This window comes from Bactrocera latifrons, unplaced genomic scaffold (genome assembly GCF_001853355.1).
Source record: "Bactrocera latifrons isolate USDA-ARS-PBARC rearing strain unplaced genomic scaffold, ASM185335v1 scaffold_541, whole genome shotgun sequence".
NCBI classification, from domain to species: Eukaryota; Metazoa; Arthropoda; class Insecta; order Diptera; family Tephritidae; genus Bactrocera; species Bactrocera latifrons.
In genome coordinates, this window is record NW_017537203.1 from 39,897 (window position 1) to 55,246 (window position 15,350).

At 34.0% G+C, this 15,350-nt stretch overlaps 2 protein-coding genes across 5 annotated transcripts in view; one reads left to right on the forward strand and one right to left on the reverse strand.

Annotated features, from left to right (window-relative positions):
* Positions 1-675: 675 nt before the first annotated feature.
* Positions 676-2,104, forward strand: LOC108974276 (gastrula zinc finger protein XlCGF44.2-like). 2 transcript variants are annotated; one of them, XM_018941986.1, is made up of 3 exons: positions 1,084-1,203; positions 1,257-1,337; positions 1,397-2,104. In XM_018941986.1, the coding sequence occupies exons 1-3, from the start codon at positions 1,173-1,175 to the stop codon at positions 2,002-2,004; spliced, it is 720 nt and encodes a 239-aa protein (XP_018797531.1). In that variant the 5' UTR covers positions 1,084-1,172; the 3' UTR covers positions 2,005-2,104. The 2 variants fall into 2 exon arrangements, with proteins under 2 accessions (XP_018797529.1, XP_018797531.1); XM_018941984.1 differs by having other exon boundaries at positions 676-1,337.
* Positions 2,105-7,624: 5,520 nt separating this feature from the next.
* Positions 7,625-15,350, reverse strand: part of LOC108974278 (axin) — a 46,191-nt gene continuing 38,465 nt past the window's right edge. For 2 of the 3 annotated variants that reach the window (XM_018941989.1, XM_018941990.1), the window contains 10 exons: positions 12,275-12,581; positions 11,967-12,199; positions 11,249-11,911; positions 9,905-10,039; positions 9,640-9,736; positions 9,439-9,573; positions 9,116-9,371; positions 8,890-9,034; positions 8,511-8,831; positions 7,625-8,439 (listed from right to left, as the gene is read on the reverse strand). In XM_018941989.1, coding sequence (XP_018797534.1) covers positions 8,313-8,439; positions 8,511-8,831; positions 8,890-9,034; positions 9,116-9,371; positions 9,439-9,573; positions 9,640-9,736; positions 9,905-10,039; positions 11,249-11,911; positions 11,967-12,199; positions 12,275-12,367 — 2,205 coding nt within the window. In that variant the 5' untranslated portion in view covers positions 12,368-12,581 and the 3' untranslated portion in view covers positions 7,625-8,312. The remainder of the gene's footprint in view (positions 8,440-8,510; positions 8,832-8,889; positions 9,035-9,115; positions 9,372-9,438; positions 9,574-9,639; positions 9,737-9,904; positions 10,040-11,248; positions 11,912-11,966; positions 12,200-12,274; positions 12,582-15,350) is intronic. The other variant, XM_018941991.1, reaches the window with a different exon arrangement.

Below are 15,350 nucleotides of genomic sequence, written 5' to 3' on the forward strand. Positions count from 1 at the left end.
CTTTATGAAAAACTAGAAGTTACATTTGCATAAAATTTTTTGAGTTAATTGAATAATAACACAGCATTTTTTGTAAAATTGAACGAGGTTCTAATAGTGTTTGGATATTGGTATGCGTGTGTGGGTGTATGGGTATACAGTTTCGGGAATTTCGTTAGAAGACTAAGTTCCTCATCATTGCATCAACCGTTGATTGTGCTGTGATTGGTTGTCTGCATGTCGCCTCTTCAAGAAGTACCGTTTTAGCGGGACGACAGCGTGGCGTCGACGGGGATTGAATCATTGCAAAGGGAGATTGGATATGCCTCAAGTTTCAAGAAAAGAATATTAAAATATTAAAAATGTGAGCTGCATAAATATAATCAAATTTTCACTTGTGATTCATACTTGCGCTAACATATCCTCTGACGTCTGCAATATTTAACCAAGGTTTTCTCTTGGTGGAGAAATTATTTTACCCCATCAAAACATTTTTGTATAATTTTTTAAGCTGTTATAATTTATTTACAGTCTTAAATTTTTWAAATCAAGGAGTAAAAAGAAGTTTTGGTATTACTTTGCCATTTTAGCCATTCACAATGGTAAATGTTTGAAGCAATGTCAAGCCATTAACATATGCACTATTAAATAATTATCGATAAAATTAAGCTTTTATTATACTCTGACTGTCTCTATTCGCCATATTCTTTCATTGTTATACATTGCATGGTACGAAATACATTATTTACCATTAATAGTATTGAGTTCCTTTACGAATATGAGATGTTATTCTGGTGATGATTTTGAAATTTCAATTAGTCAGATACAAAGGGTTGAAAAATGTTGTATATGTCAGGAGCACTCGTCATCTTTTACTATAGTGGAGAAATCATACATTGGGACGCCACCTATTTCAACAAGTGATTTACTGCTACAATGTTTTGATTCACTGGATAAATGTCGCCTAGTACTTGGCGAGCAGCCTTCAAATAACTTCATATGTGACTCTTGTGAAAAGCTCCTTATTGAGTTTTATGACGCCGTGAAAACTGTTTCGATTCGACGAAATAAGTTCCTTGATCGAGTTAAAGATAAGAATAAAGCAACAGATGAAATAGAATATTTTGTAATTATTGAATCAACCAAAAACGATGCAATTTCGCCTCATCCAACAACTAACCGTGTGATAGAACATGAGCCAAATTCATATCCTTCAGAAGACGAGTTTGTTAAAATTATTGATTCAGATGATGAACATTTGACCCTAAGTATTTCAGAAGACGAATTTGTTAAAGTTAACCAGCCAGCCGAAGAATTTAAAGATGAATGGTCCTCAGATTGTTCAATCAACACAGACGGTGAATAGTATTATTAATTTACTGAAGTAATTATCATTAATTTAAAATTTCTTAAATAGCACAAGAAAACCCAGGACAAATGAGAAACGCCTTGATAACTATTGAACGTATGCCAAAAACAACGCTAAGATTTTGTTGGCGCTGTGATAAAAACTTTCCATCGGATGATGCTTTTGAAACTCATTTAAAAGTGGCTCACACGAAAAGTAAAAAAACTGTTTACTCGTGCCACCAATGTCAAAAAAATTTTACATCTGAAGACGAACATAATACACATATATCCAAATTTCACTATACTGATCAGTCACGTTGCGAAATTTGTGGAGCTTTGTTTGACTCATCCGTACTTTTGAATTCACATAAAATAGCCCACAAACAGTTGAAGTGTTCCATATGTTCGCAAATGATGTTAACTCAAAAAATGCTTCAACGTCATATGTTGGTACATCGTATGGACAAAAAACACCAATGTTCAGAATGCGGAAACAAATATATATCAAAGACGTTTCTACAAAAGCATATGCTGGTCCATAAATATTCTCGTAGCTTCGTATGTCAGGTTTGCGACTTTCAATTTAGGACTGCATGGAATTTAAAACGCCATCAAAAGCTACATTGCCTAGGCGATATAAGTCGGAAGCTTGGGGATATTAAAGCGCATACTTAGGTTTTTAGATTAAAAATAATATTGTAGAAGAAAATAATGAATCGTTTGGTCACAGAAAGCTCAATTTAAAAAAATATGCAATTATTCTTTTTAACATTAACTTGGTATTTTAACTATTAGTAGCTTGTTGTTGTAGTGACTAAAATCCAAGGAGAGCAGAGCACGTACTTTTTCGTTTTTCTGTTATGGTTGTGCTACGGCTCCCGTCAAAGTGAGAGCGGTAGCAATAGCGTAGCAATAGTGTACGGAACACAGAGAGCGACAGACCTCAAGCGACATCCGTCAAATATTAGAATACACACATTTAGACAGCTGAACGACTACATAATTGTGTCCATAAGATCGTGTGTATTAATATTTGACGGATGTATTTAGCACATAACTCGGTTATAATCTGTTGTTATGACTGGCTTTTTGAATGCTTATCTTTCGCGATTTTTTCCCCAGTATCTTGCATATTTCGACCATAAAAGAAGAAATTATTGTTACTTCGTTCCTTTCCTGATATTTGATCACTCTAGTTCCTACTGATTTTACTGCCCTTTTTGGCAATCCTGCCCTGATTGATTGTAATGTTGCACGGTATTCATCCACGGAAATTTCTTTCCATGGCGAGTATGTCTCTTGAATTTTTGAAATTTAAAATTCTGCGCAATCCACTCCTGGAGGAGCCTTTTTATGGTCAGTAATGTTTAAATATGAAGGATGGAGTCATGTGTAGAGTTCACGAAAGTGAGGAAAGTTCTCTCGCCATAGGGATCTGATCTACATAACAGGGATAATGGGATGCCCAACTTATTSCAGTGTGAGAGCGCCTCAAAATAAACGTTTTTTTTTTTAACATTTTCCATTATGGCCAGATTGAACAAAATAAAAATATTTGGGCATTTAAATTAAAACACCCAACATTTATTACGATTAGACTTTTAATATATGGCAAAACTACTTAATTCCTTTTTTATGATTTTATGGGATATTAAAACAACTGACTTTCGATATTTCAATACTTAATAAGGTGAATTAAGCCTGTTAGTTCTAAATTATCTTTTCTTAAATCTAGGTTTTGACGTTTAGCAATTGCTCTCTCATTTCCAGTGAGAGTTGGGGATCTCATTATCTCTGCTACATAGGGTTGTGCGCTGGGTTTGGGATTCGCCTCGTAAAAAAACACCCCCAATGAAAAGGAACAACCAGCCTCGGATGACTTCGCCGGGGCCCGAAAAATGGTTATCTGTAGTACTAGATTCCAGCATAAGAATATTCATCAAGCTACCTGGCAGTCTCCGGATCGAAAAACCATCAATCAGATCGATAATGTTGTGATAGACGTAASACAAATGTGCGATGAGCGTGCGCTCCGAGGTAGTAACCACTCGGACTCTATCGGACCACTATCTTGTTGTAGCCAAGATTAGCACCCACCTCTGTGCAGTAAAAAAGCGCACGCCAACAAACACAAGGAAGGTGGCGGGGGCCGATGTATTGCCGGCCGAGCTATTCAAACACGATGAAGAACTGATAAGGCGAAAGGAGAATCGACACTCACCACCTCTTCGTCGATTTCAAAGCTGCTTTCGACAGCACGAAAAGGAGCTGCCTTTATGCCGCGATGTCTGAATTTGGTATCACCGCAAAACTAATACGGCAGTGTAAGCTGACGTTGAGCAACACCAAAAGCTCCGTCAGAATAGGAAAGGACCTCTCCGAGCCTTTCGATATCAAACGAGGTTTCAGACAAGGCGATACCCATGCGACTTCTTCAACCTGCTTTTGGAGAAAATAGTTCGAGCTGCTAAGTAGAGTAGGTACCATCTTCTATAAGAGTGTACAGTTGCTGGCGTATGCCGATGTATTGATATCATTGGCCTCAACACCCGCGCCGTCAGTTCTGCTTTCTCCAGGCTGGACAAGGAAGCAAAACAAATGGGTCTGGCAGTGAACGAGGGCAAGACGAAATATCTTCTATCATCAAACAAACAGTCGTCGCACTCGCGACTTGGCACTCACGTCACTGTTGACAGTCATAACTTTGAAGTCCTAGATAATTTCGTCTATCTTGGAACAAGCGTAAACACTCGGCTATAATCGCGCAAGCGGCGTCTACGCCTATTAAGAAGAAGAAGTGAGTTTCATATGGTAATCTGATTTTTTACACGAGTAACTTACTGTCCCAGTTAACCGTGCAAAAAAAAGATCAAGTGTATAACAGTTCTTTAGTGAAACATTTGTTCTTTACTTCAAAAAGCATTGAACCAGTCCTCCAGCGTGGAAAGACGAAAAAGTCGTCTGGCACGGTTATGGTATAAGTCTTTTGTGATGCACCTCGTACCAGTTAGGATCACCGTTCATCGTTTTCATTTAAATATTGCAATACTCTGTGCAATTCTTCCAAAATATTTATGTATGTCTCAAATTATAATAGACCTTTTTATCATCGCGTTTAGTTAAGTAAACGCAGTGCCATTACGACGAAAATGTCAATACCATCTTTTGTGGTGATTAAAAATATCTGACGGGTTCGTCCTAAAGAAGAAAAAACTGCCTTGTTCAAGAGYAACAATCAGTATAACCCATATACTAAATATGCATGCATACGAAAATTAATGTTCTGTGTTGCTACCCTTTTTTACTTATTTCTTTCTTGAATTTTCAACACATGCTTATGATTTGAAATATAATTTTGGTATTTTTGAATTTTATTGACTTTTAACACAAAGAGATAAAAGCTACCTCCTCACCAATTTTCAGCCAAATCGGTTCAGTCTTGAGTTATAAATAATGTAGTTACACTATTTTTTCGACTTTCTTTTATATATTATACACACATACATATCGTCACCCAAAATGCAAAATAACGTATGATCAATTCGAAATTGAGCGTTTCAGTGATTACGATCCACTGCTTCAAATTACAAATATATAAGTACATATGTCCAACATTTTAACGTTCTGCTATCAGACATAACCAAGTTCTAACCAATATTTAAACTTTGTTTCACTCACGTGTTTGATTCTTTCCCTTGTAAATTTCCGAAAATGTTACGCTATTTTGGATTTTAGGTGACCATATATAAATATAGATATGCTCGGATATTCTACCAAAAGAGTTAGTTGCGAATGAATAAAAGAGAAGCCAAATCCCAAAAAAAAGGGGATGAATAGAGGCTCCACATATCAGGAAAGTAGTGGTTTTGGCCCGAAAAAAACATTTTAAGAAATAAAGTTGATAACAGTTAAACTGTGCGACAAGAGTTCTAGAAAGGAGTCACTACTTCAATGGTATGTGCAAGCCAGAGTTTAATTTATTGAAAAGCACTTGCATTGGCCGGTTGAAAAATGATTAAATAAAAGTCCCGATGACTCCGAGGGTACGAAGGCAGAAAACAGTTTATTTGTACCAGATATATGTCTACAGTAGGTATGTATGCATGAAGTTGGAACTCCCTACTTGGCGGGTAAGGTATTTACTGAAAGCCTCTTTATAAAATCATACAAAATCTTAATCCTTTTTTCCCAAAGATAAACGCAATAGACGCAAACGAAATAGAATCAACCGCACTTAAAAATTATTTTAAACTTACTGAATTATGTTTAATTCAAAGTCAATGGAAACTTCAAAAATAAAATTATTTTTATTTTCTCAAATGTTTTACAGCCGTTTTTCAAATATAAAATACACTTCACCGGCATGCTGGAGCATTCACCTGATGGTGCCAACAAGCTTGAATCATACACTACACCAGCATGTTGGTGCAATATGAATTTTTTTACAAACTTGTATATGAAAAAAGTACTTATGAGAAAAAAAACAACTAATATTGACATTTTGTATATAAACACTTCGTATCGACCCATCCTTTTATAATTGAATCAACAACAGTTAAACTACCGTTGGTTTAATAAAACCTACGTTTTTGCAAATCTGCGAAGACCAAGATAAAAATATAGCAGCGTTCGCAAAATGATTAATTAAAATTCTCTCCGTTCGTAATATAAAAAACATCAATAAGATAATATTGATGGCTCGTTGAACCGAAAATTCGTTAGTTCGAAAGTTCGTTATATTGAACGACCACTATATTTTGTACTAATATTTATTAATAGTCATAAAAAATGCAAAGGCTTTAATTTACCTACTTTTTTGTTGTGTTCTAATTCTCCCAGTCATCAATGATTACATTAGTAGTCGTTTACGTTTCACAGTCAATGCTTAATTTCTATAAAATTTTATTAAGATATACGGCAATGTTATGGGCAACGTATGTTTTATAAATGTCATTCATAAAAATATGTTTGAAATATTTAAATTACAATAGACAATACATAAATATGCCAGGAAAGTTATATCGAAAATGGCTAAAAAAACAAAAGAACCTACAATTTCACCGCTAGCGAGTCGGAGCACCTATCGAAACTTGTGGTAATCCCAATCCGATTTCGTAGTTTTTCACAAAAATAACTTGTTATTTCTTATTATTCTTTTTTTGACAAATAATTTAAAATTTAAAAAAAGATCAGCTATTACTTAAGTACTGCTTAGGTCTTTTGAAATTTAAGCGAATCAGGGCTTTCGAAGTTTTACCTTTTTTTTATCTCAATGCTAAGGTTATGCTGACGTATTGGGAAATGCCACTTGTTTTGAACTTTCCAACACTAGAACGACCCTAAACACACGTCTAGGCTCGTGAAATCGAGGTTAGAAGAAAATCTTATAAAGACTGGTGTGGCTGGCACAGTCCCCCTATTGAGAATATGTGGATGACAGTTAAACGTAAAGTAGGCAGTGAAATAATCCGGAATGGTGATGAACTTTTCGCCAGATTGGAAAGCCATGCCTTACAGTTACATTGAAAGTCCAGTTGCATCAATGCTTAGAAGTTGTGCTGAAGTTATTAAAAATAATGGTTACACAACTAAATATTAAACAAATTTTAAAATGTTTTTAGAATACTTAAAAGTTTCAAATGTTTTGAACTCATGGATTTTTGACTTTGGTTTATTTAATGCCTCTTTACCACTACGAGCAAATGAATTGTTTCAATTTGTATGATTTTTTGTATAAAAAATATATAGATAAAGAAATACTTTATCAAAAGTTAAAGAAATGGTTTCAAATAAAATAGTCAATATGGTTGCAAATATTTTGACCGCCACTGTATCTCTAAAACTCGATTTCAGTGGATCCAACACTTTCAAATAATACACATTTGTGCCTTACCAATGCACGACTGCCAGGTTTTACAGACAGGGTCATTGTCGGATCATATGCTGATAAAAAATGGGCACAATTTGCCCACATACATTAGATACGCATATTAATTTGAACTCAGTTCCCAGTTATGCTAAATTATATTTCTTTATTTGTATTTTTTTTTTTAAACAAAGTTTTCGATGACACTCGACATTTTTTTTTTACTATTACTTAAAAAAATATCGTTTTCTTCGATTTTTAATTGTAAGTCAGTTGTATAGTCTATCCATTACTCAATTTATAGAAGAATGAATATGTATCTTATTTTAAATAATGTACACTTAATAATTTATTTATGGTCACATAAAGATAACCTATTATGCTAATTAGCGTTCCAAAAGTGGATCGCCAAACTTTTGAAAATGCATGTGTGAATATGAGCATGTGTATGCTTGTTTGTGGTTATAAGCAAAGTTCAATATTATGTAATGATCACACACACATGTGTACTTTCATATTTTAGAATCAATATGAGTGTAACAAATTAAAATTCTATAAAAAATTACGTTATGAAATAGTTTTCGTCGATATAAAATTTAAGAAAGCAAAATCTAGTAAAAAACTCTTATAAAATACTTTTGATTTTCGTGATCGAGAACAATATTTAGTGCTGCTAAAAACAGGCAGCGCCTTATATGTAAACAATATATATTGCAGGCAGTCCATAAAAACACATTTCAATCAACTTTTTTTAGCTTTCTTAAAGAAAATCTATAAACAATGTATTACGCAAAATTAAAAGAAGGCGAGAATAAAATATATATCCTTTTAGCGTTTTATAAAAAATACATAAATCGAAATATCTACTGTTATGTTTTTATAAAAATCTAAAAATATTGTTTTTACAAAACTCGATTTTTGTGTGGTTTTCTCAATTATCTCTAAGCACTAAATACAATTTTTAATGTAACATTTGCTTTGTCAACCTTCATTTACGCTTTTGTTATCCCAATAACTATTCCTTAGGCGTTTCTAATTGCTGCTATTCTTGTTTCGTTGCAGTTATTTTTAATCTCGCTGTTTTATTATTGTGAGTCGCTAAGATACTAGCCTAAACCTAATCGGATGGCTTCACTAGGCCCATCACTTTGCCTTCAAATAGTGGCAAAATATCACTGTCATTCACGATCTCTTCCTGAATCACTGGACTTTCCGGATCTTCACAATGTGTTTTGAAAAAGAACCTAAAATGCAGTTCAAAGAGTMTTTCAGATTAATATATGTTTGCGTAATTAAAGTGTACAATTTTACTCACCTAAAATTGCCTTTTTTCGGCAAGTAGTCTTTAAATTGCTTCAGGGTGGGTTGCGAACCGGGAATTTTCGTTCTGTAAGGATATTCTTCGTCGCAGAATGAAAATACGACAGTCGTTGTCTCTAGTGGTTTTGCGGGTAGAGGTGGTGGTTGCGGCTGGTGATGTAAACTGCTGCTGCCACTGCTACTGCTGCTGAATGATGGTGGTTGCTGCGATGGCTGTATATGTTGTTGAGTATAACGACGAGACCTTCGGGTCTCATCTTCCAGTCTTCTTTTTGCCTCTTCTGATTTAGAGGCCGTACTTGAACCAGATCGCGAACTTATTCAAATTGAAAATGGGTTATTAACCAAATATTTTTGTTATATTCTTATTTTACCTGGTGTCTTTGTACTTCATAAGAGTATCGGCTGAGAACAGACTGATTCCACTATCTGTATTGACGGAAGGCCACTTATTTGTTAGCTTCCTGGAAGAGGAACTGTGATCCGGCATAGATTTGGAGTGTTTCATAGAATGTCCCCCTTATAAAAAAATAAGTATTTTTGTGTTAAGAAGGCATTTATCCTTTTTTTGTAAATAGTGTGCATATGACTTTTCATTACCTATACTCATAGCTCCATCACTAAGCATTCCTGAATCGTGGGTTATGGTGCGACGTCGCGTCGGAAGAGGCGGGCATGGTGACATGGTACCAGGCGAACGGTGAGGTGTTTGATCCTTCCAGACTCTTGATACATGCTGATCGAGTATATCTTGGTCATTGTCCTCCTCTAACGCAAATTTTTCACGGATCGCGTCTGCAAATGCGCGATCGCTGGCAAGCCTTTCATTTGTCGGCATTGAATCGTCTGTGAAACGCTGGAAAGAGTACGAGATTAATGTATAAATATTGTTTAATACCGTGATATTTATTGTTTATATATACATCAAATCTAGCTCTATCTTCAATGTCTTGCTTTCGTTTCACTTCTTCCAATTTCGGAATGAGTAATGCAATTAAGTCAGCCTCTTTTAAAGGACGATGTTCGTTCGAATGGAGGCGTTGTGTTCGGGGTATAACCTATGTAATATAAAAATAAATATGTAGTGTATATTCTGACGTCAAAGTAATTCATGTATTATTTACTTGAAACGTGTTAGTCTCTTTGTTGGCCAAAGCACTTTGACGTATCGCTTTACTTTCATTTGAACTATGTCTCCTTTGAATATAAGGTCGACCATCCCTGAAATGTAGAAAATATATCTTTTGTATAATTGTATATTACGACAACTCTCTTCATTCTGACACATCATGAAGTCAGACATCTAATACATGTTATTTTCATACTATGTACGTATTTAACAAATTATGAGACATTAATTTTCCACACTTAGGATATATGTATACTTACATAGAACAACTAGATAGAGACATTGTATCGGAATCAGTTCGACCACCGGAACTTACGCTCGCTCTTTCCGAATCCACACGGGAATTCGGAACATATGAAGTATTCGCGGCCGCAGGATATACATAACCATGAGCACTATTCGCATGCAAAGGTTGGTATAAAAGATAATGTCATATCCATGCATTGTTTCCATTTACATCATGTACAAATCATATATAGTATAAATGCAATAAAATTATTAAACCATAATATGTAACCAGATACAGCGTCATGGGTACAGTCGTAGAACAAAAGGAGGCATGCCAAATGGAGTGATTGGTTGTATGATTCAATGATTGGTTGGTTGGTTGTGTGATGTAACATTTGTGGGTTATAAATCATGATGAATACAAATGAAAATAAATATAAAATTTAAAAATGTTATTAGCATTAAATCGTATTTTATTGGTGAGGATAAAAAAAATAAATTAAATTAAATTATTTTAATGGTCTACAATATATTGTATTCTTTTCATGCGATTTTACCTTTATGTTACGTTATATTCATTAATTAAAGAATTATCTTTTTAACTAAATATTTGATGATATATTGTGTTTCCTTAAAAAAATATTATTTTGTACATAAGAAGGAAGGAAGTTGCTTTAATTAATAAAAGGATTTTTAACATTTATATTCAGATATAAACAACCATGCAACAATAGTTAGATAATATACAGGGTTTGTCCGGAAAGGAATAGGAATGAGTCGATTTAAACAAATTTATTGAACCAATAGTGACAATTCTTTAAAAACTTTAAAAATAGGCACTTTCTGAAAGTATTCTTCTTACATTGCATGTTTTTTGGCGACCCACAGATTTTGATAAATTTAACATATTGGAAATTAAACGAATACTTAGCCGACGGTCTGAGTTCAAAACTTTGCGCACACGAGTCGCAGGTCTCCCAGCGACAGATACACGTCGCGCGAAAATGTTTGTCCTGACTCTCTAGGTGCTCGTTTGTTAGCTAGGAACGCCTTCTACCGAAGAGCAGTTGCGGCGGAAAAAACAGTCCTATTACTTTCCGGACATATCATGTATATCATCAAGTAAAGTATTTTTGCTAAACATTTTATTTAAATATAAATCTCTTTATGTGGATCAATTTAAAACTCAATCAAATTCTAGAGAGTTGTATACGTCGGGTTCTTTATTCGGACAGTGCAACTTTTCATAATTAAAAAACCGCAAGTCATACTAAGATGTAAAAATTTCGTGTAAGGTATTATAAAGTGCATATTTATCTTAAAAAGTCAATATTGTGTATTTTCTGTAAAATTATTCTATAAGTTTATAAAATTACCCCGGAGGTCGTATTTCCAGTCTTCTCTTCTGAGTTGCTAGCAGTAAGTCGTGGGTTAGACGTATAGGCATGTCGGCTGATTTACGACCACCTTCAACTCGCAGCTTCTCGAAATCGTCACAAAGAGATAATTCCGAATCTTCATGCAGTGTAGGTAGTGTAGAGCTACGTGGAAGAGTATCAGTTGCACTAATGGAGCCACTGGAGCTAGCTGATGTTGAAGGACCGTACACGCTACCACTTGCACTGCAAGCACCGCCAAGCTGTATATTTCCACTAGAAGTGCTCATAGGCAGGTTAATAAATGGCGCTACCGAAGAGCAAGGCACTTTCCCAGAACTGGTGGGCAACGCGCAAGCTCCTCCTGTTGATCCAGCAATTCCTGCTCCACTACTACCACAACTGGCACCACTACTACTTCCGCTGCCGGAACCAGCCGCCCCAATCCCAAATCGTTCATGTGAAACGGACATTTGCTGAATATACAAAATGTACATTTCTGAACAAAGGAAGCTGGGATAAATGTTTTCACGTATGGTGACCTCCACATATTGTTGCATTGAATCGTATATGTTAGAATTGAGTGGGACTTCATTTTTAAGACCTGCTTTTATTGTTCGTCGCAAGTCTTCAGGTATTGATAGTTGACTTTTTCGTAAAAACCTTTTCAATACGAAATGTTAGCGCACAMTTACATAAAATTAAAATGTTCCATTACCGATATATCGCTCCTATAATTTGTTTAATTTTTTCGGGGTCAGTTTGCTGCTTTAGACCTTCACAGGCAAAATAAAAATTTAAATGATCGTTATAACCAGGTGCTTCATCTTCAACGTATTTTTTGAAAAGATCTACTCCATCACGGTCCTCAAGAAGATGATTAAGCGTTCGAGCCCAATTCAAATAAGAAGGTGGTGAATTTCGGGAACTATCAGCCACCCCTTCGGTCATCTGAAGTTGAAATATAATTAAGAATTTATTTCCTACACAATTTTTTAGATTTTATCAGCTTTTAATGAAACTTACCTTTTTAACTCGACTTTCTTCTCCGGGTACTGGTGGTCTAGGCCCACTACACTCATTATCATCATATTTTCGGAATCCTGATGGCTGGCTCATGCCACTTTCTGTTTTCTATTTTCCTATCTACCTTTAAGTTTGACTAGCAAACTACCGTCTCACAAAGTTTCTAATGCTTTTTTCACACTTACAGCGTTAATGAATATGTATTTTTATCTATACGAACTGTCCGATATATTTAGAATATAATGAACTTGGAAGTTATTAATAATTTTGCGTGCTAATTTATTTATGGAAGGCAATATGGCAGGGGCTGAAAAAGAAAAACGCATATAATGAATAGATATTAAGTTGTGAATTTAATGAGAAATTACGAACAAATTTCATATTTAATTGATTCCTTATAAGCCATTTGTTAGCCTATATGTGTTAGTAAATATGTTTATCTATTTCATACTATATACATTTTTTGTGTATATTTTGTAGGTTGGTAACACTACAACTCATTGAAAATCTATATTTATATAAAAGAAAATATGTCTGTAGACTCCGAAACGACTGGACTAATTTCAATGAAACTTTCAGGAAATCTTTAGATTGACCCGACGAGTAATCCTGTAAAGTTTGGTGACGTTCGGACTTTTTTTTTTGAACTGTCAAATACAGTTTTTATTTCAAATGATGATATTCTATTTTTTTTATAACCAAAATTTGTGTTGATACATGCGTTGTGGATATGTACATATGTCATATTTAAGTACAATGGAGTGTATTGAAGTAAATAATTAAGGATTTTTAGGAATTCCAGGTAAGTTGTAGCGCCGCGAATGTATCCGTTTACTGATGCGTTTTTATTTTTATGGCGTCCCAAATTGTGTCACAAATTAGAACTCTCAGAAACTAGAACATCCAGAAATTATAACCAGAGTTTTTAATGCATTGGACGCTCTGAACTTCTAACTTAAGAATATGAGGTTCTAATTTCCGAGTTTTTTTTWATATTTTTAACACAAGAGAATTCCCATTCTTGGGAATTTGAGGTTCTAATTTCTTAGTTTTTTTTTTATTTTTAACAAAAGAGAATTCCCATTCGTGGTTTTTATTTTACTGAATAAAGGTAAAATAGAAAGGGGAATCGAAAGGAAGTGTACATTGATAGGAACAATATTAAAGGAAAAAGCTAAAAAAAATTTTTGGTGAAGAATAGCCTGATAGAAATAAAAATACAAAAATATAAAAAGCGACATGGCATTCGTTTTGTAAAAATTGGTGGCGAGCTTCTTTCTAGTGATATTGCCTCGATCACTCCATTTATTCAAAAATTCCATGCAAAAAGTCACTGAGATGGGGTTAATGGAGTCGCAATTATATAATGTGGACGAAACCGGATTATTTTATCGTTGCCTACCAGATAAAACAAAAGTCTTTGCTTGTGAAAAAAGTGCGCCAAAAAGAACTAATTTCAATTTTACTTAGTTCAAATGCTGATGGCTCTCACAAATTAGTGCTCTTAGTTATTGGAAAAGCCAAAAATTCCAGAAGCTTCAAAGGTTTTAATAATACACTTCATTACAACTTTCCCAAAAATGCTTGGATGACGTCTCGGATCTTTCATGATTAGTTTCACAAGATATTTATTAATGAAGTAAGAAGAAATAAAGTTGCTTTTAATTTCTATAATTTTACAGTTTTCTCAAAAAAATAACTTGCCTCCGAAGGCTCTTTTGCTTACTGAAAACTGATGAAAGATGGCAACATGGTTGCATATTTCTTACCGTCACATGTGACAACAGCTATGCAACTAATGGATCAAAATCCCATAAAGTTAACTAAACTTGTTTACAGAAGTTACTTGCGAAATAAAAGCTGAAGATGCACTGAATAGTCTGTTGAGATCCCATTCCATCCGAAAGGCAATAATATTTCTGAAACAAGCTTGGGATGAGATAACGCAAACAGTGATGAGGAATTCTTCATCAAAGTTGTTAAATTGGGACACTGACCAATGATTATATGCCACWAGCACAGTTGCTTAACAAAAATTTGGGCTGCAATTAAGCTTTCCAAATAAATCAAACTCTTTTAGCAGAAATTGATCCAAACAGTTTCATGTGTATTAATGACATCGAGAAATGGAATTAAGATGAGTTTGAAGACGGAGCTGGTTATGACCTAAGTAGCGGTGATGAGTTTTCTGATAGCAGTGAAGRCGATGTTGATGACACAACAGTTATTTTAAATGCGTTAACAATTTAATAACTTCGTGCAAGAAGAGTGAATTGTCTTCCAGTAAGCACATGACCAATCTTTTGGCCCTCCGTAACGATATTGTTATATCGGATTGAAAGAAACAAAAAAAAAAAAAAAAAAAAAAAAAAAAAAAAAAAAAAAAAAAAAAAAAAAAAAAAAAAAAAAAAAAAAAAAAACAAATGTTACGAATTATATGTCAAACAAAAATTTATTTTGAACTGAGCCCTTATCCTGAATATTTAATTAATTTCGGAAATTTTAAGTTTTTTTTTAATAGTTGTTATGTAATGGACTGAATTGTTATGTTTTTAAATATAATAAGAAAAAATAAATAAAATAAAATGGTTCTATATAGTTATAATATCTACAAGAAGAAATATAGAAATATAGAAACTAAATACGAAAGTAAATATATTTAAATCTTGCGGTGTTCAACTACAATAAAGATGATGATTACAGAAATCACAAGGACGTAGTGGTCGGTGCAACGAACAAAGTTTGTATACATTGTGGTGCTTTGAAGTTCGCTAAAGAATCCCCTGGAATCTGCTGTTCTCGAACGGTAAAGTTGTTTTGTCACCATTGATGAAGCCACCTGAGCCACTTCTTAGTTATATTTCTAAGCGCACCTCCACTTCCAAACTTTTTTTTTTCAATATATATAGATATAAAGTTCTTATATATATATATGTATATATATATATATATGAAGTTTAATTGAATAATCATTAAAAAGAAATTAAATAGAAGTATTATCATGTCATATCAATAATTTTAAATCATAAATCAATGTTAATTTTTCCAATTATTTAAAAAGAGTTGCTGGCGTAAT